Source organism: Accipiter gentilis, chromosome 6 (genome assembly GCF_929443795.1).
Source record: "Accipiter gentilis chromosome 6, bAccGen1.1, whole genome shotgun sequence".
Classification (NCBI taxonomy): Eukaryota; Metazoa; Chordata; class Aves; order Accipitriformes; family Accipitridae; genus Astur; species Astur gentilis.
Genome location: NC_064885.1, coordinates 37,846,870 through 37,874,581, shown reverse-complemented (window position 1 = coordinate 37,874,581; position 27,712 = coordinate 37,846,870). Strand labels below are relative to the sequence as shown.

General features: G+C 36.3%; 1 protein-coding gene across 5 annotated transcripts in view; it reads left to right on the top strand.

The window, feature by feature from the left end:
- Positions 1–27,712, top strand: part of NLGN1 (neuroligin 1) — a 330,417-nt gene that overhangs the window by 115,030 nt on the left and 187,675 nt on the right. For all 5 annotated transcript variants that reach the window (XM_049801795.1, XM_049801794.1, XM_049801793.1 and 2 more), the window contains one exon: positions 8,305–8,457. In XM_049801795.1, the coding sequence (XP_049657752.1) occupies positions 8,305–8,457 (153 nt within the window). The remainder of the gene's footprint in view (positions 1–8,304; positions 8,458–27,712) is intronic.

Here is a 27,712-nt window from a genome sequence, read left to right as displayed (position 1 = left end):
CATATTATAGTGTTTATGAATTATGGGTGTTAATCATATAAGCTGTGCAGATTTGATATTTTTTCAGGGCTATGAAAATGGTAACAAGGGGCTCTTTCTCCTGAGCAGTCTCATCCCTTCAAGTAGATGCGCTTCAAAATTCTGAATCTTAAACACATACTTTGTATATTTTATGGTCAATGAGTAAAACAAATTACCATATAAGACTGGTAGAGTTGCTACTTGCTTCTCTGTTAATATCTGGGGATTTTTTTTTTGCCAGATACTAAGATGAAGCTTAACTTGTAAACTGCAAGGCTCTTAATTAAGAAATTTTTCATCACACAGAACATTAACTGTTTTACTCAAACAGAAACGTGCAGCCTTATCACAAAAGATGAAGGAAGACAAATATGAGCATTTAACTTCTTACCCAATAACTGAACAGAAACTTTATAAATAAACCCACAAATTCGTATGTGTTTGTTTTACAATCCCCTGCTGAATCTGTGTGTTAAGCATATGAATGAAAGCCCACCAGTTGGCCCAAGATTTGAAAGAACCACCTAATTGAAAATCTCCTTTGAAAGCTCTTATATTATTCAGAGCTAAGTATGATAATTCAGATCCACTTAGCTCTATGAAGCCAAGTCTTTTTTACATTAGTTCATGACTAAATATTGCAAGGGACAGTCTTGTGTATTCTCCAAGACCTGTGACACTGAATTAGCCATTGTAAGAGTTACTCTGTCTTGTTTTAACAATATGGTTTAAGAAACCATTTGAAACCTGGGTTATTCATCCAGTGGACCTTAATGGCTCTCCGGAATTGCTGTATAATTGCCAAGACAGATGCTAATGGCTTAATGTTTTTTGAGTCCTCCTCTGCTTAGACACACTTAGAAGAGACTACTCAGTTTGCTAAAATTCAGCAGAGGGTGGTTGCTATCAGAAAGCAGCTCAGTATATAGTATCAGATGAGAGTAGGGATCTCGGTCTTTGGAGAAGGGGTGTCCGTGTCAGACAACACCCGTCTCCCACATTGACAATTGTAGGAGAGAGAGAAAGGACTGCAAGAACACAGCAGTCAAACTAGAGGGGAAGAAACACATTTACAACACTAATAAATCTCTGTAATTTATAGGAGTGAGATTAATTTTCTCTGGCATACAAGTGACAATTTTGTTCTCCTTTCCACGCCAATAGAAGAATGCAGGCAGTAATTAGACTTTTACTGCTTCCGAGAGTCACAGAGAGACAGGGCAAATTTGAATTTTTATGATCAGTAGACACTGAAGGCTGCTGGGATGTCTGCTGGGTTGGTAGAAACCTTGTCTGCTGTGGCCCTGCATTTCCCTGTCCCTCAGTGGAGGAGCAGTATCAGACGACCCACGTTTTGTGAACCTGCTCTTCTGCACTGGAACTTTAGCACTTGTTACACATGCAGAACTGAAGAGTTCACAAACTTCAATTCATATGTGTTTAGGTATGAGTAGCAGGAAAGAGAGAGGCAAAGCAAAAAGCCACCTTAGCTGTCTAGATTTCTGCTAACCTGTCCATCAAAACCTTCACCTTTTGCAGTAGGGTAGTTTTTACTCAATATAAAAATCTACAAATGAATAACTGGGAATAAAATAAAACAAATAGCAAACTGAATGAATGATGAAGTTGGGATATTGGGGAGACTGGGTTATACATGATGAAAACCAACTGTGTCATGTAACCATAGAATCCATGCTACATAAACAATATACAGTGATTTCTAAAATGCCCAGGATAGTCCCTGTGTTAAGAAATTTGGAGCTCCCATATCCATTCCTGAAGAAAGACCTTTCGCAGCAGCTTCTTGGATCAAATGCCTGGAATATATTCTGTATTGTGTCACTCGAACATCAGAGTTTGATTAGAAGATTTCATTTTAAAACAGCGTTCAATAATCCTACTCCCATCTGCTGCTACATGTCACTACCACAGTATTGTGGTCCAAACCTTGCCAGCACAAGCAGCGGAATTGGTAATCAGGCTTGGATCTCTGGTATGTGCTGCAACCAGTAGACCAGGCTTAATTAGATCATTTTTCATTTTTGTTTTCAAAAGACCCAAAGGCAGTAGTGCACATTACCAGCTAATGATCTGCAAATTTGCTGTTTAAAAAATGAAGGTGTTTTCAAATTCTATGAGTGTGAAAATCCAGAAATTGTATAAATGTCGTCTTTCCCCAGTCTGGATACATTCTTGTTTCCGTTTAACCCTTTCATGTCTACACTTGAAATTGCTTGCCTGTTTTGCAATAAGTATTGAACTACTTGAGCAGGCACCAAAAAACAAGAGTGGCAAAAGCACCAGCAACCAGTGAGCATTGGGGCTTTCCCTTTTTCTAGGAATGGTGAATTTGCCTATTTGCTGACATACAGGTAAGCAATATCTAGTGTAGACACAAGATGTAACTTTAAGTTGCTTAGCAGTTGAATAAACTGTACCTTCCCCAGTCTAAAAACAAGGCTTAGTTTAAAAAAAATAAAATATTTTCACCATAATATCTTATCTCAGTCTTAATTCTGATAAGGTAATAATTTAACTTGATTTAATTCAGCTATAGCAAAAAACAGTACCTCTTTATGCACCCTTAGTTCCTGTATGCTAAAATCGTTTGCATGACTTAAAATATAGCAACACAAGCCATTAATCAGCCTAGGTACTCGGGGATCGGAACTGGACTTCTAGGTAGTTAGTGCTGTATGAAATATCCATGAAGGATTGCTCACAGATGAATTCTTCTCATCCACTATTCTGTCATACACACCTTACCTAGCACATCAATCTGTCAATCTTAGATGCTTATTTAGTCCCCAATGCTAGCTGAGCATCTCTCAGTTTTTAATGTATTCAGTCTCACAGCATCCCTCTGTGATAGAGGAATGCTATTATTCCATTTTTAGAAATGATGAATACAGATGCTAAGTTTGAGGAATGCAGACACCATGTCCATAGTGAAGCAGGGAACTGAGAGTACATGCCTCAGAAGCGGGGTCTGCTCTGTAATTGCTAGGTGTTTCTACTCTTCCCTTCTCCATTCTAATCTCTCCTGTGAAAAAGAAGACAGATTAGGAACAGATGTTGCTGTTTGTTCACAGGCTGTAACTGTGATGATTCTGATCGTTTAGTCTGATGCTCTGTCTTATATGGGCTATTGGACTTCATTGACTGAGGGAAGTTCTTGGTCCAGAGCATGTTTTAAATCAAAACAAACACAAATCCACTCAAATTTTAAATTACTAATGATGCAGAATGCATCTGCAAAGCCCTTCTTATGCTTAACAGACTGTAGCATCATTGGCGCAAAAGAGCACATTTCAGAACTGAGGATCTTCTCCAAAAACCCCTATCACTCCATTAGTATTAAAATAGACTAGGTTGCCAAGTTTAGCATTTCATCTGCTTTCAACTGTCATGGTAAGAAACAGGGAGAGAAACAATCTTTCTGTCTGGCACTAGTTGTACATTTTCGGACTTCAGAGATCAGTAAACAGCAGAACACATTTGTCTACCTCACAAAGCAACCACATGCTCCAGCCTTAATTATAGCCTTTAATGAGTTCCAGCCAGGCTGGAGTAGCACAGATCGTACTGCTTTTGGTGAACTTGTTGACTGGCCACATAGACATATTCCTGTTCATCCTGTCACCTATTCACATTGTAGTTCTGTGATTCTGATTCCCAAGTACAGAGTCTAGTGTCAGTTGCATATTAAATTTTTCCCTTTACGCTGAGAACCTAAGTTCAAATTATGTTGATTTTTTTGTGGTGGCAATATTAATACTTGAAAAGATGCATAATAAAAATTCTGACAGACCTTTAATTTAAACACCTCTTTGGGGCTCCGTTATCCTTTTAGCACTGCCAAGCATTGCTTGTGCGGTGAAGAGTCTGTCAGCTTTTGCATTTCTAACCATCATCTTTTAATAATTTGAAATTACTATCTACCTGGCTATTGAGGTCCTACTCTAATGAGAATCTGCTCCAGATGCTTACCTGTGAAAACATAGGCCTTTTTTTAGGTTAGAATATGCATTCATATAGTCCTCGATCAGGATCTCAAATTACTTTCAGGTAAAGGTAGTTAAGTGTTTGAGAGTGCACAAAATGATCCGTTGGTTTGACAGATACAAAAACAAACAAAAAGGAGATAATTCTATTTGTCTGAAACTTGATGGGCGCAGGTTGTATTTTAAAACCTGAAACGTGTCTAGTACCTCGCTGCCGCTCCTAACAGAAGTTCAATAGTTACTTTAGTAGTCTCAGGACATCTAGTTTTATATCATGTGTTAAAAACATGGTATTAATGGATGTTTAAATATTAGCACTACTAAGTGCACTAGCTTATTAAAATAGTGGTGCATCTATGAGGCATCTGATAGATTTGAACTGAAAGGTCAAATACTGATAAAAGACTTTGAAATGATTAAGAGTTGCGCTGATTAGTACCATGCTCTACTTAAATATTTTAGGACCAAAGCTACACCTATCCATCTAACGTTCTGTGTAAGGAACATGTAGGTTTTATAGTAACCACTCTAAAAGTTTTCCAGTGTTCTTGTGCTGTTTCTTGTTCAAAACCCAAGATTTACTTACTAGTCTACATCAAAATGTCACAATTTTTTATAGCATTTAGAAAAACACTGCTTGTGACATCTGTGCTAAACTAATTATATTTTTGTGCTAAGTTGTCTCCAGGTAGGCTTTCTTCCCTTCCCATTTTGGTTGTTCCCTGCAAATTATGCTTGTTAAGTCACGTGGCCAATTCACATCAGCTTCAAATGACTGAAGCTATAATTATGTTTTGTTATATATGACTATTGTGACTGGTATTCACAGTCAGAGCCGGTTCCCTGTGGTGTGATGTAACAAACAGAATAAAAGACAGCCCTATTCCTAAATTGCCTATAATGTAATTAAGACCAGACATGAAAAGTAGATGCAACAAACACTAGAAAGGTACAGAAGAGAGGACATGATGGAAATCATAATAAGAAAGTTCATGTCTATGTCATATAAATAAGATCATTCTCTGCTATACAGCAAGACCTACTTAGATGTTTTATGAACGAGCAAGTTAAAGCCAAACAAATCACAGCTCTCAAAAGTTATCTTCTGTGGGAATGAAAACAGAAGAGTTGAATTTGAGGATTTTGAACAGCACTATCCCTGTATATGTCTTTGAAAATATTCATGCGTCTGCTTTTTAATAAATGCACACTTAATGCAACAAAAAGTTTGGTACACAACTAAATTAAATCAGTATATAAACCTACACTTGGCAGAAATGCCACATTTGCACCCCAGTTCTTCAGGTTCAGGATGAGCTACTTCCTCAAATAACTATTAATCTGTGTGAGAAAGTGTTACTACGGTTTGCTGAGACTACTCCAGCAGATGCGCACAAAGGGCTGATAGCAGTCTGTAGGAAAAAGTGAAAGATGTATCAAATCATTTATGGTCAGGTTTTGAAAAGTATCTGAGTGCCAAAATCTCAGTGATTTTCTTTGAGTTGGACACTGAAGTTCAATAAGCACTTTTGAAAAGTGCATCTTTCTGCCACTTTTGTACCAATACAGCACCTCTCCTTACAGAGTATTATCTCAATACTTCCTCCATGTTAATTTTAAAGGATGATAGTTTTCATGGGGGAATATTTACTGTCTTTCAGGTAGGAATCAATTCCTGATTATGGTCTGATTTTTTGCTCTCTTCTTTTGATCTTATTGTTAAATAACATCCACCAGTTAATAATATCTGTACTTAAAAGTACTCTCCCAACTGAATATTTGTACCTTTCAGATATTCTTAGCTATAGCGTGCAATTGATATGAAACCACTGCCTGTAAGACCAAAAGGCAGCGATCTCTCATCTTCACATGAAGCGCTACATAGCTTCTATGTAATCCGTAGCTCAAAGTCCCAGTAGCCTCAGCTGAACGCTGCCTCATCTCACAGATGTCCCAGTACTAGATTACTGCCCGAGACGCGCAGAATCACCGTTGTTCTTTTGTAGAAGGGATTTCTCTGAAGACTGATGACTTTGACAAAGCAGCGTGAGGAAAATTCATACTGCACGTCATCTGCTCTGACGTGGCACGTAGGCAGAGCTGAAAATTAGTTGTTCTTTATCGTCTGTAATCTTTACAAGAATATTAGTAGTAGGAAATAACAGAAGTACGGTATAGACAGAATTTACTCAGAATCACGTCTTTATATGTCAAATTTTACTCATGAATGTGTGCTTCCTTTCTTGGATAAAGGACACCCATTCTTTTCTAAATATTCCAATATTATTTTCCAGATAAACAGGCCAGTACTACCACCATTTCATTACTGTTCACAGTTGGTGCTCTGTAATTCTATGTAATTTTAATTAAAGAAGAATTCTGAGACAGTCTCCCCCTGTGCTACCACCAAGCATACAATTAACTGTGTACAATTTCTGCTGGGAACAGTCACACAGTGATTTCAGATTAATAATTTATTATTGCTTCCATGTTAGTATCAAAAAAAAAAAAAAAAAAAAAAGCATAGACTATGAACAAACCATCTACTGAAAACAGCATATGGATTTGAAAAGACTTTTTCCTTGGTGTAAATTTTAAACCTCAGGAGCTCATAATTCTATGGACGATGAAGATAAATAATCTCCTTAGCTTTACACACTGAAAATCGCATGTTGGAAAGCCCTTACTATATGCTCGAGTGAGGAAAGCAATACAAGTAATTTCATGCACAACCTTCATCATCCTTTTGGTCTTGAATAAATGATTGTTCTAGTACTTCCAATATTGAAGATCCAATTTCTGATCTTGACTGTTCTGGCATTTTCTTCAAGTTAGAATCAATATCAAAATAATAATAGCACATGGCTTTCTATAAACAGACACATCTGTGCTGATCTTTTTCAGCAGATTCAAAAAGCGGGGCTTTTAGTGTAACTGCCCTTACCTTTACAGTGCTTCAGAAACGACTCAATTCTACAGAGAGCCCACCTGAAAGCTGCTTAACTAAGATTCCTCCAAATCAAAGGAGTAAACAGTACATCTGAGGTTTCTTCAAATGCTGAAGTGAGTAATCAGGGAAGTCGCTTGAATACTGCCATAATGGCAAAAAATGTCTTCGAATCAGAATATGCAGTACAGTTCCCCATTGGGAAGTTTTCATGTGCTCTCCTGCTATTGTCTTTCCTGATTTTTAGGGACTATTATGGAATCTTATGAGTGGGGAAGAGGAAAAGACTCGGATACCTAGTAAATGAGATCACAATACAATTCAATCCAGATGTAAAAGTTTAAATTTACACCTCAGCTGATTTCTTTCCTGTCCAACAGGGAAAAAAAAAATCTTTTAAAAACATATATTATTTCACCATTAACTGTGGCTTTGAATTGGTACTTAACAACAAGGAGCAGTGATGTTCATTTTATTCTGAGTAGATTCATTAATTTGCTAATAGGACTTTTTTTTTGGGGGGGGGGGGGGGCACAGATACCCAAATCAATGTCTTCGTTAAAAAGAAACTCAAATCAATATGTCAAGATCTAATTTTATTATCATTTTGTGTCATTTTTGAGAACCTTACAACTGGTTTGAATACAGCGCGGGGGTTTATAAGCAGTGTTCCAGGCAGCTATTTTTTCAAATATACAGTCCTTTTCACAATTCAGTAAAATAAGAAGTACCTTAAACTTCAGGCTACCCAGGTTACAAGCAATGGCCGTTTGATGTCTAAGTGTTAAACAGTTTCCAAGTACTTTTTGAGAACTTAGACTTCAGACCTATCAAAAGACAGCTGTTTATACACACTTTTTATAAATTACTAATCTTAAACTGTACTGGAAGCAATCGACAATTTACGTATGAGCAGAAATCTTGTTTACCTTAATATGGTGAATCACCTTTAGCTGAGTGAACAGAAAGATGGACTGAGTTTTCAGAAGTGTTCGCACTTTGCCTAAATGAGCTCACGCTGGCGTTAGTAGACATTTTACATCAAATTTAGCAGGAACAGAATTAGACCACTGTCCTATTGCATTTGAGCAAACATGTTACCATTTTCGATTCCTTTCAGCATTTCCGAGGCCAAGCGTCTCAAAAATATGAATTTTAATTACAAGCAAGCCAAAAAGAAACACTTGCGTCCACCTGCCCATTTCCTTATGTAAAAGATGTTGCTTGAGAAACACTTCAAGAAAAATAACCTCACTAAAAAAAATTAAAATATTGCATGTATCTTTTTTTGGTACTTTCTTGAGATAAAATGTGTCTTAATATTTTTTCCAGACATTCGGGACAGTGGGGGACCTAAGCCTGTGATGGTGTATATTCACGGAGGGTCCTACATGGAAGGCACTGGAAATTTATATGATGGCAGTGTTCTAGCAAGTTATGGGAATGTGATAGTCATCACAGTCAACTATCGCCTTGGGGTACTTGGTAAGAAGCTTTCAGCTTTCCATTAATCCCTGCTATCTGCAATGCAATTCATGTTATACGTGAGAATGTGTTTAAAAAAAAAAAACAAACAACAAAAAACAACCAAACAAACAAAAAAAAAACCAAGCAAAAGAACAACAACAATTTTTTTTATTTTCTTTGTCACATAAAAGGTTTGTATTCTGGGCATGTGATATAAAGACATTGCAAGCATTACCTGGAAGAACATGCTGTTGTGCTTTTAGTGGTATGAAACTGTTATTCCCATTGCTGAGCTGTTCAGACAGAAGAGGGTTGGTTTTTTTCTGTGAACAACAGTGATGCTTTACTTCATAGACAGGTAAATTAGATTTTTTAAAAAATGTTAAGTCACAGACAATAGGGTTTTCTGTTGGAACAAAGAGACTAAGTTTTGATTACCATGATTTTTTCATGCAGTGAAAAAGATAAGGAGATTATGAAAATATTATTTAATAAGAGCTGTTCTTTTTACCTGTTTGTTTTGAGCTTCATTGTGGTTTTGAAAAGTGTTATGGGTGTAATTCAAATACTTCTAGTATTTCTTTTTCTAGGCTAAATTAGAGAGCGAATAGAGTTACTTTTGATTGTTTCAAATACAATGAATAGTATACGATGATGCTATTGGTAGACTTGTGCGATATTCCTCTTTGTAGCTTGTATTTCTAGAAAATTATACTTTGTTATTTGTTCATTGTCGTCACATTAATGATATGAGTTTGCTAGCTCTTGAGACAATGCGATTGTTGGGGTTTTTTTCCTCCTGCATATTCTACCAAAACGTTGCGTGCTAAGACTCCTGAAAGCAGGAGTTCAATTCTGGAATACTGTGGAGGTCAGTACAGTCGCTTGGAACGCTTACGTAGGTGTAAGGGTATTCCCTGTAACATCGGAAGTGGTGCGATAGGCCAGTGTCGTTCACAGCAGTGAGTTGGTTCTTAAGACCAATCAACTTCATTTTCAATTCGTGGGCATTAGCAACGTCTGCTACTCTGGTTTTGTTTTGTGTGGTCGTTTTATTTCATCATTGCTCTGTGTTTTAAATTCAGCTAGCATGGTCCCCAGATTCATCAGTTCTGGTTTGCTCATCTGGGTAATTTTCTTCCAACAGTTTCATTTTTGTTAAAAATTTGACATCTGAATACACCTTAATTTGGGGGGTAGGGAATGGACTTTGGCTTTAGATTTTGAAACTTAATCTACTATGTTTGTGTTGTACAAGGGACCGAATCATTTCCAGAAAGATCGTAACTATTTTTTGCTGGGTTTATCTCCTTAGTATCCAGTTGGAGTTTTCATTTGTGATGAACTTCTTTAAGCCACGAAATTCTGATATTTTGTATGTTTTTCTCCCTCTTCTTGTCTTCCAATTTATAAAGTGACTTCAAGTCATAGGTACATATTAGTGCAGCAGTTAATAATCTGTGTCTCAAATCAACATTTTAGTTTTATACTAGTGCTCTTGCCTTTCATGTTTCAAACAACATTTGTCTATATTATGTGCCGGTAGGGTATTCTGTCCAGCAATATGTATCCATTATCTGAAAGCACTGTTTATTTTTGTAAATTATTTAGTCTAATTCCTAAATCAGTTGTAGTGTTTGAAAGGACTAGTTGCCTGAAAGATGAAAATTAATTCACCTTCGTTGACGGTAATGGCTTTTCCACTTGTAATTTAACACTGATCCCTGAGGTAACCCACTGCTAACATCTTACTGAGCTTAGGAGAATTTCATTTGTGTTCGTGCTTTTGTGGTTCTTTGGACTTTGTGGTCTTTACAGAGCCTCAAGGGGCAGAGAGCTAATTTTCTCTTAAGTGGGACCTATTACAGTAAAAACTCTAAAACTCACAGTAGAATCCAGTGATTGGTATGAATGCTTGAAATTACTTTCAAACTAACTAAAATAACCCTGTAGGGTTATTGCAGGTTTTTCTTAGTAAAATAAATGCACCTGTTACAAAATATATGAATGACTTTTACATATAGTTATCTGGTACAGTGCCTATCTGTCATGTATTAAATAAATAATGATGACATATGACTAAATAGGTAGCGTAGAAACACACTAGTAATCAAAATAGAAAATTTGCACAGTATGTGGGGTTTTTTCTGCCTGCCTTTGTTTCCTGGTCTTAAGATAGCCCCAGAGTAAGACTTTTGCATTAACATAGTAGATACCAACTTTTACTTGTTCTGCTTTAATGAACTTTTATTCATCAGTGTACAGTAGACTGTTACCCTCTGCAGTCATGTTAAATAACATACGGTTTTACAAATACATAGCTGACAAATTCTCAGCTTCCTGTATTTGATGATATCCCATAAAGTGAGAGGTTCAGCTTCACTGTCCATTGCCTGTGGGACACCTAGATCTCACTTTACTGCTGTGTAAAATGCCTGGCCGTACAGGGAGAAGTAACATAGGGGGGGTTGGGGTTTTTTTTCCACGTGAGAAGATGTAGGCACAAAATAAGGTCTATCTTCTCAGTTTCATATGACCGTTATTGGTCTGGGTTTCTTGTATCAGTTTTTGTGGATGTAAATTTATTCATACATACAATCTCTGTGAATTCTAGGAGTTCTGCCATTGGTTCGCCAAGATTCATGCTGTGACATTTCTTAATAAGGAAGCCAGTTAAATAAATGTTTAGAGCTGCAACAGCAACATTTTCTTCCAGACCAATTAATGATGGGAAGGGAGGCTATGCTGTGATATTAGATTCCTTACAGTACTATTAAGTCCACAGTAGACAGCTTTTGGTGCAAGTCAGATTCTTTTTCTGTTTATTCTGAGTTGAAACATCCTTTGTCTTATAGACTACTCTGCTCAAGGATCTGCGTTTAATGGAGATTCAAGATTTGCTTCTAAGTAAAATGCTAGAAATCGCTTAAAAGTGAAATCCATTTGGTAAAGAGAAAACAATGATAAAAATTAAAGAAGTATGGAGCAAGCAAACAAAACCCCAGTGAGTTCCCTGGCCCAGTTTTGTCTTTGAAAACAAGTCTGAGAATGAAATTCTGTTAGACTCTTTCCTTAAGTAAAGATAAGATGGAAAAGAGAACTGTTTGCCCTGGAAAATCAGGGACTACTGAATAAGAAGCCATTGGAAACAGACTATTTATGTCTCCTTTAGATTCCCTTTAAATGCAAGTCTTGCGCAAGCAATCTCATCTAGGGAGGAATACTGCGCAAGTAGTCTAACACCCTTGAAGGACAGTATAGGAGTAAGTGCAGATATATTTTTATGGCTCGTTTTTAGGAAAGGACAGATATGAAGACAAGTTTGGATTTTGAACTCAACTAAGTTGAGACTTCAAATGTTTATTTAACATACCCATCTGGTAAAAAACAGGAGCTTTTTATTTAAATTTCATAAAAGGAACATAGAAGGATTATAAAAGGAGTCTATTTAACATCCAGAAAAGATCACGATAGACAGATTTAATGCTGCCAGTGCCATTTTCTGTGTTCTTTCTTATGAAAGGTTTATTTAGTAAAGGAAAATGCTTTGCTTCAGCATTGGCTGCTACCCCTTTTGCTTTCAAGAGGGCAGAGAAAGTAGAGAGCTGGTTTACGCTAACTACGTACTTGTTTTTTCATTTTATTAGTTTATACTTCTTGCTCTTGATTATCTTTTAATCACAGGACTTTAATAGAAGTGAAAGAAACATTTTTAATGCAGCTCACAAACTGAATTGGGGATGGAAGAATGATTCACAGGAATTTCTAGGTTAAGCACTGCTTTAAATTTCCTATTTTTTCCTCCTTAAGAGGCAGTGGTTTTCACTACAGAAACAGTAAATTGTCATTCCAAGGGTCTGGGTTAAAAGGTGGTAATAAAGAAAAAGGAAAAATTATATGTATCTTGTATTTTCCATTTGGCATTCTGAAGAATGTCTGCATTGGGAAGGCAAACGTTCTATAACTGTAAGGCCATAATTTATGCCAAAATTGAAGCACACCCATAAGTGAGATTTGTCTTGGTTATGCTTTCTTTAATTATAAGCAATTTTCCCTTTTGAGGAGGGTATAGGAACCGTTGCTGTCATTTAGTCTTATATTTATGTTGTCCCCCTTTAGTTGAGGGATATTGACTGGGATTACTGAGTAGAAAACTCCTATCCAGGTATTCTGCCACTTTGATTTTTTTGCCAGTTTGTACTTTTAATACGCAAAGTAAAGTCGCTGCAGCACGCTGTTTGAAAGGCTTGATATCCTTATTCTTACTAGTACATTATTTTCCAAATAAGTGCACTGAAATCGATGGGGCTCATAAGTACAGTGCTTCCCCTTGTGACAGAGCCGTTGCCCATAATTTGAAATTATGCCATGAGAAAAAAGGGTACTGGCAAATTGCTACTAATGCACAGAGATTCTTCTGAGAATGGCTGCTCTTAGAAGGGGTCTGTTGTATTTTCCAGCCCAAACCTCAATTTTTCAGTAGTGTGTTGCGTGAGCTGGCTGTGTTGGGCCGTAACATTCATGTAAAAGGAAACTCAGAACGGTGAAAGAAAATAGAACAAAGCAAAAATACTGTCTCAAAAGCCCTTTCCTACTTTTCTTAATGACTGTTAGAACTTTATGGATGATGTGGCAACAGAGGATGGGTCTTACTATCCCTTAACATGTGTTGTTGCTGTGTGTCAGAATACATTAGGAAAATACACTAGGTTTGAATGTACATATTGCTTCTATGCAGAATTATGCCAACTAGCAATATCTTACTGGCTAAAGAGGTGCATGAAATATAAGGATACAGCCCTGCAGTAAGCGTTGAGCAATCTGTGCCAAGCCCAGCATTTCTGCCATTATCCGTCTTTCTCTCAGCAAGACGCTGCACATTCCCAACAGGCAAAAAATAATGCACAACCTTTCCTTTATGAGTAAGTTTATGGGCATGGGTTTGTTCCCGTTACTGTAGTAATTCCAGACTGTAGCCTAGTGAACCCTTTCATGGGATGAAGAATTATTTAGTTGACCGTTTGCAGGACTGAATGCAAAGATGAGAATGTATTATAATGAAAACTAATGCAGAACAACTTGGAAGTACCTCCCTATTTCAGGAGTCTAATTCCATTGTGATTGACTAGAAGATATTGTCTTGTTTTGTCTTGTTATTTTTGTCTTTCTAAATGGAATAACATACCTTTTTTTTTTTCAGTGCTTTCAAATTAGATCTGTTTTTTTTTGGTGTTAATCTAATTTGTCAAACTGATCAATCCTTATTTTTGTAATTATTTACTTTGTCTTTTTCCCATCACATGGTTTGGGGGTTTTTTTGTTTGTTTTTTTCTGCCTTTCTCTTCTCTTTATTTTGACATCATGGTAATAATGCTGAAAATATTAAACAGAGGATATCTTTCAAATAGATAAAATTTAGACATAACCCTTTCAAAAAATTCTTCACATCAGATTAAAAAAAAACTTTACTCAGCTTAATGAAGATACTGTGATGAATTAGTCTGCTGTGTCACTTAAGTATTTTTGCATATATAACCTATCACGTTCTTATCCTGCAACCTGGAGAGTTGTCTTTCCTCCTGAAAATAAGCCTCTTCACTTTAGTAAAAGGTAAGCATCATCTACTCGTGGCATAGTGACTATTCAGTAAAAGTAATTGTGGAATAAGGAGGTTTATGTTAGTTAGAGATCAAAGGAGATAAAAAATGTAGCAAGATTCTTTTTCCTACATTGCTTAGACTGTGGGGTTTTCTTTTATAGTTCACAATTTAATATCCAGTAAAACTGGGAAAATGTTTGATCATTAGTGTCAGTGACAAGCACATCCATTATCTTTTTATGAAACCTTAGAGGTGCTGTCGGAGATGGCATTTTATTCCAGCTCTGCTGTACCACCAAAGGGTCTCTGATGAGCCTTTTTTCTATTATCCATTTCCTAACATGTTGGATTAAAAATGATAGATGAACAGAAGATTATATATTATTGCCTAATTAAAAGTACATTACCTTGAAAGTAAAGATGGGAAATTAATAGCAAAATGCATCAAAATGTGCAGTCAGAAATCATTCATTTAAGTTTTCTGAATTGGAAGAACATGTAAAGAATGTTAATTGATAAATACTTTTAGGGACCCTTGGCAGCTTCATAACAAGTCTCCTTTAGATATACGAATATTAAGTTGCTTATGAATGAAATTTTAACATTTGGGGACTATGCAGAAGGGAAAGCATCCGGAAGGCCTCATCTGATCCCACCTTAGCCTTGGGCATGACTGTTTCTTGATATGAAGCACTCCAAATGAATTTGATGCTAGATAAATAGAAGAAGTTAAGATAGAAAACGTACTGCAGTTATCTATTCCCTCTGGTGGTGTACTTCACAAGGTCTGATTTACACATACTTAGAATTCTAAAAATGTATTAGACAATTCTTATTTAATATAGTAGGTAACCTCAGGTCAGCCCAGTTTGCAGGAGGCCCAAGCACAGCTCATCTAGATTTACAGTGTCCTAATTTCATAGGTCCATTAATAGAATTAGCATTCAGATCTCAAACCTGCTATAATTAATGACATTTTAGTGGCTTTTCTGTGAGCTAGTACCAGCCAAAGGGAGTCATGTATGCACTGAAGCAGAGAAAGGAAGATTGCCACACTTGAATCTGTACCATCAAAATGACAAAATGGACTTGCGGTAAACAATAGGTTATTGACTAGATATGTTTAAAGGGTCAACTGCAGTGCACAGCAGGCGAAATATTTATGAAATGGGAACCCTGAATATATAGGGTTCCCATTCACTTTTAAAATGAACCATTTCTTTTCTATTTGTGCTTTTTCTAGGACAGCAAATTGACATTATCTACCTGCTTGGATAGATACGTACACACCCGCTTCTCTTATTTTTTAGGGCACAAAGACATCATTTCGTTTGCCGTTGAATAGGTTTCTGTCTTGGTACAGGTACACTTTAAATAACAGGTTTATTCCAACGTTTGTCACTAGACTTCTTTTTTGGTAAACAGAAAAATAACAAATAAGAAACTTTAAAACTATTCATTTTGGCATAAGAGCAGTTTGTGTCATTTCTGTCAAGAGAAATTACTTTTTGGTAAGATAAATTCCCTTGATCAATATTTAATCATATAATAAAAGTATTCTAGTTTTTCCAAATAGCAGATTTATCTTTGAGAGCATAATAAACTTCAACTTGATAATATTTGCAAAATAGGAAAGAAAAAGTGCTCACTGAAAACAAATTATAGACATCTTACTGCCTCAGAAAAAAAAAATCAAAATCTTTGACCCTATTATGCTACATGAAGTTATTTGTGATTTTTATGATCTAGCTATGTGTGGCTACCTTCACTTTCCTCTAAGTAATATCTGACCAAATAACTTTTACACCAACACTGATCCCCGCGCAAAACCTCTAATCTATGCTATTACAAATGTTTCAGGTATACAAAATAACCTGTATTATACACTAGACGCTGTCCTAAGCCTTTGGTTTTGTTTGTCTTGTGATGGGAGACGTGTCAGGAAGCCAGATTTGGCCTATCCTTAGAAGCAAACAGAATTTGGGTTGCTCTGCCTTTGCTAGAATCCCAGACTTCCCAGGAAAGGATCTGTCTGACTGCAAGCCAAGAGGTGGGGATACATTAGGATTTTTATGCAATCTGTATCTCACTGCAGTGCATTCCAACGCTGAAGTAATCCTCTGAGTTTCCAATATTCTGATTTTCAACCAAGGCAGAAATACGGTACAGCTCAGCATCTAGGTTAGCTCTGTGCCCAGTCTTGGTGGGCTGGGCACTCTTCACTCCTGAGCTTTACGCTGCTGTCATTCATGCCCAGAAAAAAGGCAAATGAAGAGTCTTTTGGCACTTCTGATAGAAGTAGCAGGACAAGTAGATAACATACTTCTGAATTCCCAATTCACTGCATTTAATTACCTGTATTAAAATAGTCCCAAGTTTTCTGAAGCTTAAATGAAGCACTTCTATATACTGTGGGGCTTTGGAAGCAATAGATAACTAGACAGGGGATTTCCATTGCAAATGTTGCTCTCATTTTTCACACATTTCAGATGCATAAAATTGCTCATTTTATGGGGTTTTTTTTTGTGTGTGCAAATTAGTTTACATATATAGGTACTAGCTCAAATACTGTTCTGATACTTCTTTGATGTAATACCTCATGATATTTTGGAATCAGTTGAACAAGATCTGTATTTTAAGGTTGTAACGGCACTTTTTAATGGTTCAAAAGACTAACGCAAACAATAGATCTAGAGGGCCAAAACCCTCTTGGCAGCAGTACTGGCAACAGGGGCTCCTAAATTTTTTCTTCTATTTAATGTGTGATCCATGTGTAAATGCCTGCCTTAGCCAACATAGAAAATACTACAGTAAAATGTAGCAATTTGCATTACTTTCCAGTGGAGAATACATAGAAGGCTGCATTGTTTGATATACTGATTTCTTACATCCCACGATGTACTGGCAAATAAATATTATTTTGGCAAAACCTGAATTTGAATACATTATTATGTGAAAAACTGCTAGATGAAGGCCTATGAAAGGCTAGAGGAATTTATGTATATTGGTTAACATCCCTTATTAAGCAAAGTATGAAAATTGCCTTCAAGCAAATATAAATAATAGATACCAATGTATTTGTAGAAGTATTTTGAGTATCTCTTGTGTTGTATATGTTGCAAGCGAAATGTATTTTTGAAAAAAGAAAGATTACTTATATATCTTAATTAAGTATTTGAAATATCTTCTCCATGTTTCAGGGGGCTTATTGTTGCTCAAAATGAGAAGCAAGACAGGAATAAATCTTACTGGGGTTTTTCATTTTTCTGCAGTAATTTTTCACTCTTTTTGTGTCAAGATTCTAATGAAACAGAATCAGAAAGAGGTGAGCAGTCTTACTCTGGGTGACTCACTAAACATTCAAGAATTCTACTGATTTTAAAAATTATTTTTGCTGTATTCTTCTGTCAGTTCTTGAATGTTTGATTTTTATTAAATCTCCCACATTCATTTATAATTTGTTCATCTTCTCAACACTTTCCACCAGGATTTCAGTTGAGGGATCTTATGCTGCCATAGGTATGCTGAAAAAAATCTTTACTTTTTTTTTTTTTAACTAATTGAGAGTGAAGTGTTCACTACAGAAGTACAAAATATAAAAAGAGAAGTGGCATAGTGCCTTATAGCTCTAAATCATTTCAAAAAGAAAAGGCAAACATATTCCCAGCCTGTTTTCCTTACTTAGGATCTAATATCCCATGAATTTGGTAGGCACTTATTTTGTATCATCTCACTGATTTCAACAGGAAACATATGGGTAAATTAATTTCTTCCAAAAAAAGTTTGTTTCTACCTCTACCTGTCGGTGTAATTTATTGCACATTAGTTGATTTGCTTCTATGACTGAAATTTGCCTTTCAACTTTAGCAAAATACTCTAGCTCAACTGAAAATCATTTTGCATTTCATCTGTAAGGCTTTATTAAAGCAGTGAGACGCAATAGGGTGTGCTTTACAGAGCCATTAATGCATGCCCCGTGTGTGTTGTGAGGCATGAGGCCAAAGGCCGTGTGCTTTCAGCTACCCACGAACCATATTAATGACCCTGTAAAATACACTCCTGAGCATCCTAATGCTATTATAATTACTCACTTTATTATTACGTGCCCCTTGAAAAAAATTCTCTAAATATTTTCCTTTCGCTTTTATATAGTCCTTAAGTAGGAAGGCTAATTTATGGTAGACTGAAAGGGAAACGTTCACAAATAAAAGGAGTATTAACTTTCTTTTCACCATTTCTTTCTGATAATTTAAAATTTTCTCTTTGAACACTTCATGGGCTTTGCACATCCTGCATATTCAAAGCTTACAAACCATTTCTTTGTTGAGTTTCTCCTGTTGTTGTAATTAATAGCTGTTTGGATGCACATTGCTTGGATTTTGTTTATCATTAAGTTCTTGAATTTATATTAAAAAGATAACTTAAAATGGAAATGTACTCACTATTTCATGTATTTTCTTTCTAATAGAAAAGAATTTACTTGGCATCTACCTTACTATACAGATCTCTTCTAATGTGGGTTCCCTCCAGCTGAAGATGTGCTTTAAAAATGTTATTGATAAATAACAAGATACTACCTGCATTTTCCAGCAACCACAAAATTCAGCATCTGCAGTAGTGCCAAAATTCCATCTTTGCAGTTGTCTCTAAGCTAAATGTTATGAAAGCGGCAATCACAATTTGAAATTTAAAGCTGCGTTCTTAAATAGCTTTAAAGCGATGCATACATTTCCTTTTCCTTCCCCCTCCATAAGCACATAATGTTGTTTTTTCGTCTTTTGAAAGTTCTGTATAGTGTTTGACTGGTTTCTTTTTATAAATATTTCATAGGTAGTGTTTTGATCTCTGGTTCAAATTCAGTCATGGCAGCAGATGTGTTTGTTGATAAGTTTCTTTTGAAAGTACTCTGTGCAAACATTTACAAACAGGAGTATATTCAGTAGGTGTAGTGGAACTGACAATTTTGAAACAGTCTTACCTAGAATAAATGCTCAGATTTAACCTTTTTTCCTTCAGACGGACAAGATATGAAAAAAAATAGCATTGCTTGGCTATGGTGCATCAGAAATGAAGCTGAGGGTCAGAAAAAGTCTGGATAATATTAAGGACATGGAAAAAAGCCGCCCGCTTGCAGACAGGGTTGTCTTGTAACCCCTTCCAGTTCCAGGTTATCATAGAGCAGGCTCTCTTGCAAAACGGTTGCAAACAGCTGTCATTAGGAATCATCAGCTTTGCTAGAACCTTATGTATTTTTACTAGGACCAACCACAAATAGGAAATATTATGTGTTTTGTACTGAAGAATCAGCAATGACAACATTGTGCGTCTGTAGGAGAACCGCTTGATACAGTGCCTCTGAAAGAGGTGGAGATTCTGTTTCTGCTGCCTAGAGCACTAAAGAACACTGGGTCTACGTATTCATTTTTCTGTTATTCCCGTTCTCGTAATCACCTTTGTGGCTCACCACTGCTGAAGTCTTCACAACGTTTCACAATGACTCTGGACGAATTTTCAATATCGCATTAGTAGTATGTGGGTCTTTCTCTGCTTCTATATGATTCTCTTACAACAGTCAAACAAAAAAAAAAAAAAAAAAAAGAAAAAATGAGCCCAAGTAGGTTTATTCCCATTAATGATTGAATGCTGGCATTTGGATGATGGAAATAGATAAACCAAGTTCCTTTGTCTGACGATACAGAGGAGAGCTTTTGTCATGAGACTGCACTTTTCATTTATACAAGCGCTTAGTCAGTCTTTCAGTGCTAAAACTTTTGAGTCCTTTAAAAGCTTTTCCCATCACATTCTCTGTGGTTCCTCAGTGTATCTTCCCTGGAGATCTGCAGGAGTTAGGTAAAGATAATCAATCTCACTCTGAATGAAACAAAATTACTTGTGACGATCAATGTGTGCCAATAGTTACTTGTTGTTAAAGTCATCCTGCAAAGTTGCAGAACCCAGCAGAAACATATTCAGAACATGGTTCTTAACTTCTCACTGCCAAGTAAGCAATATGTAGGAAGCCAAAAAAAATTAAACCGAAGCATATGAAGGGGTTTGGTTTTCACTAGCTTTAGTTTACATTTACATAGAATAAGGACTTCCCCACCCCCCCCACCCCCCCCAAAAAAAAAAAAAAAAAAAAAAAAAAAAGAGCCAGACTCTTCTTAGTGGTATCTAGCAAAAGGACAAGTGGCAATGGGCACCAATTACAAGGAAATTCCAGTAATAAAAACCTTGTTCACTCTGAGGGTGGTCAGGCACTGGAACAGGTTGCCCAGAGAGACTGCGGAGTCTCCAGTGCACGGAGATATTCAAGCCTGCCCTGGACACGGGGCTGTAGTTGGCTCCGGTTTAAGCAGGGGAGGTGGGGGACTAAATCTCCAGAGGTCCCCGCTACCTCGAGGCTGCGATTCTGTCATCTTAAGGCATAGCGGTGGGATACCGAGTACTGGGAGGGGACAGATGAATTGTTCTCTAGATGTCTACCTGATCTTTTAACTCCTGATTATCTTTGCAAACGTTGTCTCTGCATAGACTGGACTCTCGTGAAAATGAATTAGCCCATTATAGTTGTCTTAGGCAAAAAATACGCTTTTCTGCAAAGCAATAACCACACTACTACCTTTTTTGGCATGAGTGGATATATCATCTACTTTCACTGAGACTGTGGCTCACAGGCACAGAAAGGATTACTTATTCTGCTATCCCAATGGAGTAAACTAGCTCTGTTTTGACAGTCCAGCAGTGAGAGATAATGATTTGTCTCCTGCAAACTTTACAGTGGCTTACATCCAAAGCAGAAATGCAGAACCTTTTTCACACTTAAGCTAAGCCTTTCAAGGTCTTTTGCTAAACCCTGCACTTATCCTAGTATTACCCAGAAATTAAATGTTGGGGGGTGAAGGATCACATGGTCTGGGGTTAGATCAAGTGAAGTCTTATGCTGTAGATTTTTCAGTTGGAATTTGGGTTTTCTGGAAAGGAGCTCCTGATTTTCAGGAGTCCTAAAGACTGCCTGCAATTTATAAGTGAATGGAAGACTACTTTTTCTCTGCCTTCCTTGCCTATTTTTCCTCTTAGGAAAGGATCCAGTGTAAGCTGTACCTATTCCCATGAAATGTTGGCTTGTTTTAGTTTGATGTCAATTATTTAGGTTCAGCCTCCCAACCACTGCCCTATACGGCATCCTATTTTTTTTTTTCTTTTACTTTCATCATGCCAGGATGTTTCCTCTGTGCTGTCACTCATCTCACTGCTCCTTTTCCACACAATTTGGCAATTCCCGAGCACAGGTTTTTTTCACATCTCTTGACACATATTGAAAAATCACATGTTGATGAAGACCAATTTCTTAACTAAAAACTGCCAACGCCATGGGTGAATACATCGCTTAGGGTACATTAGTGAAATTCTAAAACCTTGCTTTTTGGAAGCTGATCATACACTAAAAGCAGCAAAAAGAAAAAAAATTAAATTGCCAATTACAGCTAATAGCTTTCTGCAATTGACATGTATAAAGCAGATTGAAGGTACTTTTAATAGCAGTTTCTCAGTAAGTGCAAGTAGTGAAATGCTTTGGAATGAAGCAGTTGCAAAAAGCAGGTTAAATGTCCCGTGCTTAACAACTTGCAGAATCCAGAAGGCTGTTTTAAAGACATCTTTGGGGATTTCTCTGTAAGAATACAACTGATAAATGGTTTTGTTTTGTTTTCCCTTGAGAGTGTTTACGTATATCTGATATTATTTGCTGCATTTCCTTAAAAAAAAATCATCCTAAAATAATGTTATTTTTAAAAGACTATGAAAAAGAGAAACAAATGCCTAGTGAGAAACCTCATTCTTTAATTAAGTGTTTTCATTAATACCAACTCTTTAACATAAATATCTCTAAGGTGAATCAAACAAATTTAAGTACTTTTCTGAAAGCAGAAAATGTACTTTGTGTATTAAGTCACTCATTTTTCAGAAGGACTATCACGGCAGTTTTAATGATGGAAGAATTTCAAGAAGAGCAAAGAACTTGTTAATACTATGATAAGTCAAGAAATAAAGATCACTGACCAAAATAGGGCTTTCTGAACATTTTTTTATATTTGTATTTTTCAGTGCTGTGTAAAGCACAGATGAAAGGTTAAGAGAGTAATAAAGAGAGGCTGGAATGTGAGTTTGATGGGTAAGCGGTACTTTGATCTTCAGACTATAAAATACTGCTACCTGGGTCAGAACTAACATTCATCAGGGCAAACAATCAGTAGTTCGCTGCAGTATAAAAGTCACAATTCCTTATTTTATGCCATGCTAGCGAACATTCTTGTGGCACACCAAAGGAAGGAAAGGGAGAATGTAGATGTTTTAGCAATTTATGCAATTTAAAGCAAATTTAAATGTGTTTATTTAATATTCTCTTTAAATTTATATGATCGTTAACATATAGCACTGTAGAAATGGATTTATATTAAATACTGAACAATGTTGATGGTCTTGAAAATACAAATAATATATGAAATTACTTAAAACCAGGAATGAAACTGTAGGTTATGTGATAACTTGAAAAAAAAATTCAATGCCTCTTTTAATTGAGTTAGGCAAAATTACATTTCCTACTATACCCACTTGTTCTCCTGCATTACAGTTTCCATTTTCTCCTACTCACTCATCCCTTTGGAAAGATGTCTACTTCTTTTTAAGTTTCTTGGTTTCACTTGCACTGTTCGAACGCAATTAACTGTGCTCTCAGATCTGAAGCTGTGCCATTTGCACGTTGCTCCTTGCTGAAGGCAGCGCTCATCCAGCACTCTTCAAGGTACAGCGCATTGTCACATTCCGGATGGTGTGGGTAACCTCGACATCCTTCTCTAATAACACCCGAGTAAAAGCTTTTAACAATTTCTTTACGCTAAATTTTTCTCTCGCTTACAATGGTACGACTCCAAAGGGATGTCAGTGACAGTACCATAGTTTCACATTGGTCTGAAGCAAGAGGACAATCTGAGATAGAAGAAAGACTATTGCAAGAGCATAATAAACAAACAGTAGAAAATCTAGACTCTAAAAAAGTATGAGTTTGATGTTTCTTTTCTTTTGGTACACCTGGTCTTTGTTGCTAAAATAGTTTTTGTGATTTCACAACCGCCCATTATTTCTGTTGTTCCTGATTAACTATAAATATGAGTAGTTCTACTGATTGCAGTTAGATTGCTTACATGTATAAAATTAACATATAATAGATGTTTATGAAGTCTGAGTCTTGGAGAACACGGTAAAGAAATTACTAAAAGTTTGCTCTTAAGGAAACTGGAAAAATAAATATTTTTTCCCCTTTGAATCTCAGTGGAGAAAAAGTGTGCTTTCCGCTTGACCATATTTGGTTTGCGTATCAATTGTAAAATAAATATTAGTAATTCTAAAGATAATTACTGGAAAATTAATTTCCCGTTCTTGATTATCTTAATAAAGCTTATCTTAATAAAGCCTTTGTAGTATTTTACTGGATCACAATAGTAAAAATGGTCTGGTTTTAAAGAAGCAAAAACTGTTCATTGAAAGCAACTTATTTTTTTCCACTTAAAACTACACCCACGCTGACTTGTGTACAAAATAGTTGCAAGATTATCATGCGCTATGAATAGATATATCACAAATCTATAGATTGCTTTTAAAAGTGTGACCATATCTTTTAATTATGGCCTTGATTCTAGCAAATTTAAGGCAATAAAAACCTCATTAACTTTAATTGTGTTGGATCAAGCCCTATATTTATAATGTGATGTAATTGTCCACTGCATTCATGACATCTGGCAGTATAATTCTCGATCATAAGGAAAGCACTAGATTATATTTATTGGTGCAGGCTTAGCCATCAGACAATGTTCAGTCAAGAATAAAAAGCTATTCAGAGGATTCCTTCATCAACAATTAGGAAATTAAGTCAGAATGTATATTTATTTTTATTTATTTAAATGTTACATTGCTCCTGTCACGGTGATACCAACCTCAAGTTGATACAAGCTGTTGTTACTGACAGAACAACTCCATTTCAATCTGTTAGAGGTTGAAGGATATGCATATTTATTCCATAATTTTTTTTTCTCCAGACATTGCCACCACTGAAAATTTGGCTAGCAGGCAAGAACTGACACACCATAAGTTTGAGCTGGCATGTTGTATCACAACGTTGTGATACGCCGTTTTGGTTTATTTTATCTGAAAAAATGATTTTTTAGTGCCCTTTACAGTTGTTTCTCAGCAGAAGACACAATACTGGAAATGCCCAGATTGTTAAAACTGCCCTAGATTATGCAAATGCCACTGCGTATTATTTATCCATTTGTTAATTATACCTCACCAATTCATTAATGACTTTCTCTTTGACTCATTACAGAGAGACAGATGGGGCTTATGACTCTGAGACTTGCAATACTATAGCTGCGTGCGGTCCAAATACGTGGTTTCTGGCATGCAACAGGCAGAATAATATAACATCTCTCATTCCACACTTTCATCTTGATCGCGTTTGTTTTGTTTCTCAGCCAGTGAACATTGGCCTCGCTGTCTGCCTGTACACAGCTAGTGGAAACCATGAGGGGAAAGATTATTACTTGCTTCTTTCTTGTTCTACACCAAATAGCAGGTAGCAATGGCATTTCCTTTCCCTTGATCCTCCAACTTATACTAGGCACTTTACACTAGTGAGTGCATAATACTTAAAGCTATTGCAGTACAGTACACCCTCAGAGACTCTATTCTTGAGTTCCTTGTCAAGGAGCTCAAGTGCTGTGTTGAATTGTGTGACACACAGGGAAGTTAATAAAGGACCTGTGTAGATCTGAAAGCTAGGGTGTGTTGTATCCTTACACTTGGAGTGGTAATAGAAGAGAAACCAAAAATTTGGCATTATAATCCATTCAGGAAATTATGTTTAATCTCTTGTTCTTCACATTAAAAAAGCTTAATTTCAAGTGAAATAAGGCTTGATTTCCAATGAAATAAAATGAAATGAAATAGTATAGCTAGTCAGGTATTTCTCCTCCAGACTAACTCATCTAAGTATTTAAAAAAATAAATAGTGATGATTGAAAAAAAAAAAAAAAACCAAACAAAAAAACCCAAAAGACTATATTGATAACTGTTATTTAAGCAATTTAACCTGTTGGCCACCATTTTGTAAGTTTTTATGAGACATTGTTTGCTAATTCTTTCAGACTCTTTGCTACTGTTTTCAGACTCTAGATTTGTATGATTTGTATTAATAGATAATGGAAGAAGCAAATATGTAATTGAATAGTTTTTCCAGACAGTCCTGTAGCTGTATAGCTCTTGATATTATTTTCAGAAACTGCCTATGCCAATATTTCTATTTTTGTTTCAGAGAATAATTAAATTGTTATGCCTAAGGCTATCTGAAATTGTATCAGTAAAGTGAGTCGCCAAAGTGAAATGTGCCATTGCATGAGGGATGGCACCGAGAACATAGAACGCTTCTATCCGAATTATTCTTCTTATTAGCTTATATATTCGTTGTTATTTCTAGTATTTGAGATATATGGTTTCTAGAGCTTACTAGAGAGAAAAACAGAAGGAGATGAAAGTAACGGGGGCGTGTACACATAATGCTGCACGGCATACCCGATTCGGTATCGCTGTTTTGAGTTGGAAAGTATAGTGTTTCTTTCAATATCTCTTTTTCTTCCTTTTATCTCAAAGATTTTTAGCTCTCCTTTTTGATCACTCATGTATCTAAAAAGAAAGGTTCTTCCAGCCCCATCACCATTAGCTCAGTAAATCTAGGTGTCATCTGCCTAACAGCATAATGAGCGGTAATAGCTCATAATGACCATAATGAGCACTAACAGCTGAACATGTCAAATATACTGGAAAAAAGAATAGTTCCCTATGGGACTCCAGCCTCCTCAAAGTGGAGTTACAAAGTGCTACTGTAGATAGCAGTGAACTACTGAACTGCAGTGCAACCACAGCTTGTTCCAAAAAATCTTTTATGGAGGAAACCAACTTAAAAGTGACATCTTTTGACATTGTATTCGTTATAAAGTGGGATTTCACAGAGGATTTTGAAACAAAACAGGTATTTAAGTTTCCAATCGAACCCGAAGGGCAAGTTCTTTTTATCAGGGCAAAACCACAATGCAAATCTAACCCTGACAACAGGGCAGCACACTGATTTGCTTTCTGATAAAGGTGGAATTGAATTTTATGAGAACATTTGGGGCATTTAAGGTAGGATGTGACCTAATACATTACTGGTTTACCCTATGTCAACAGCACAAGCAGGTCTTGGGAGTAACTGCAATCAGGTAGGCTGCATGCCATTCCCACTACGGTGTTTGCAGCTACAGATGTCCCAGATTAATTTACTTGATTTATCTTATACAAAAGCTGGTTGATTTTGCAATTCTCATATTTCAGGCCTTTGGGAATATTCTGACTTTTCGTAAATTTTTTGGCTTGATTTTACTGATGTATCACAGAAAAATTTTCCTGGAAAATTAAAGTGTTGCAGATATCATCATGTTTCCCCTGATACTGGATGATGGTCCATGCAAGAAATAGTAACGCTAACTCTGTTTTCTTATAAAATGGTCTTTTACACCTCTATAAAGATTCAGCTATATTTTGATCCATTCTATTCTAATGTTTCTATTTGTTTTACTCCTTGCATTGCTTTTTGACTTACTCATTGTCAGTCGTCTTCCTGGTGAAAAGTTTTCAGTCCACTAGTCTTGCTGCAGAGTTTGAAATGAATCCATATCTACCCTGTTTGCCACTGTGGAAAGCAATGTTTTCTAAAAATAAAGTCAGGATTTTTTTTTAGTATTTTCAGAGAAGCCATGCTTTCTTTCAGGTCACATGGGAAAATAATGAAAGCCATGGCTTCCAAAGAGAAAAATGTTATTGTTCCTATCTGTTTACAGAGTGATCAGCTATGTAGTTTTCCTTTATGTATGAACTTTATGTATGAAACGATGAAACTGAAATGCAATGCCTGGGTTTCAATCCTGTGATAAACAGAGTCAGCAAAACTAGCAAAAAATGAGTTGTGTTATCAAGTGTATCCTCAAGCGGATTTTGGGCATTGAAGAAGTTACTGAAGTAATGCTCTTGCCTGAAATGGATGCAGTTTTCTTTACGTCAAGCCAATAGCTGAAGTATTCATCAAGTTTTTAAATACATGAATATTTTTTTCAGTAAGTGCTTCAGTTTGTTTCACCTCAGTTAATTGCATTCATGTGGATATGTTTGCCACATCAGAGCCTCAGAGTTTAAGAGTATCAACATCTATTAAACAACAAGGAAACATAAGAGAGTATAAAAAAAATGTTGCTTTGCTAATCAGTAAGAAAAGGAAGCCCAAGTGTCATAGTCTTCTAAATAGCAATGTCACAACGATGGTGAATGTGCACCAGCTAAATACACACTGTACATAGCAACAGACTGCACTGATTTTGGCAAACATCTTCCATGAAACCTATGTAGGTGGGAACTTTTTCAAGGAATACCAGTCTGCATGGTTTCTGTAATGGGAACAATTGGGGCTGATTCCATAACAACTTTTTTGTTTAGATGGTATGCCGAAGAAGAAATCAGAAAGTTCTGTAAATTGTAAGAATTACTTTGTATAAAGCAATCACTGTGTGTGCAATGTTATTCTTATCCTTA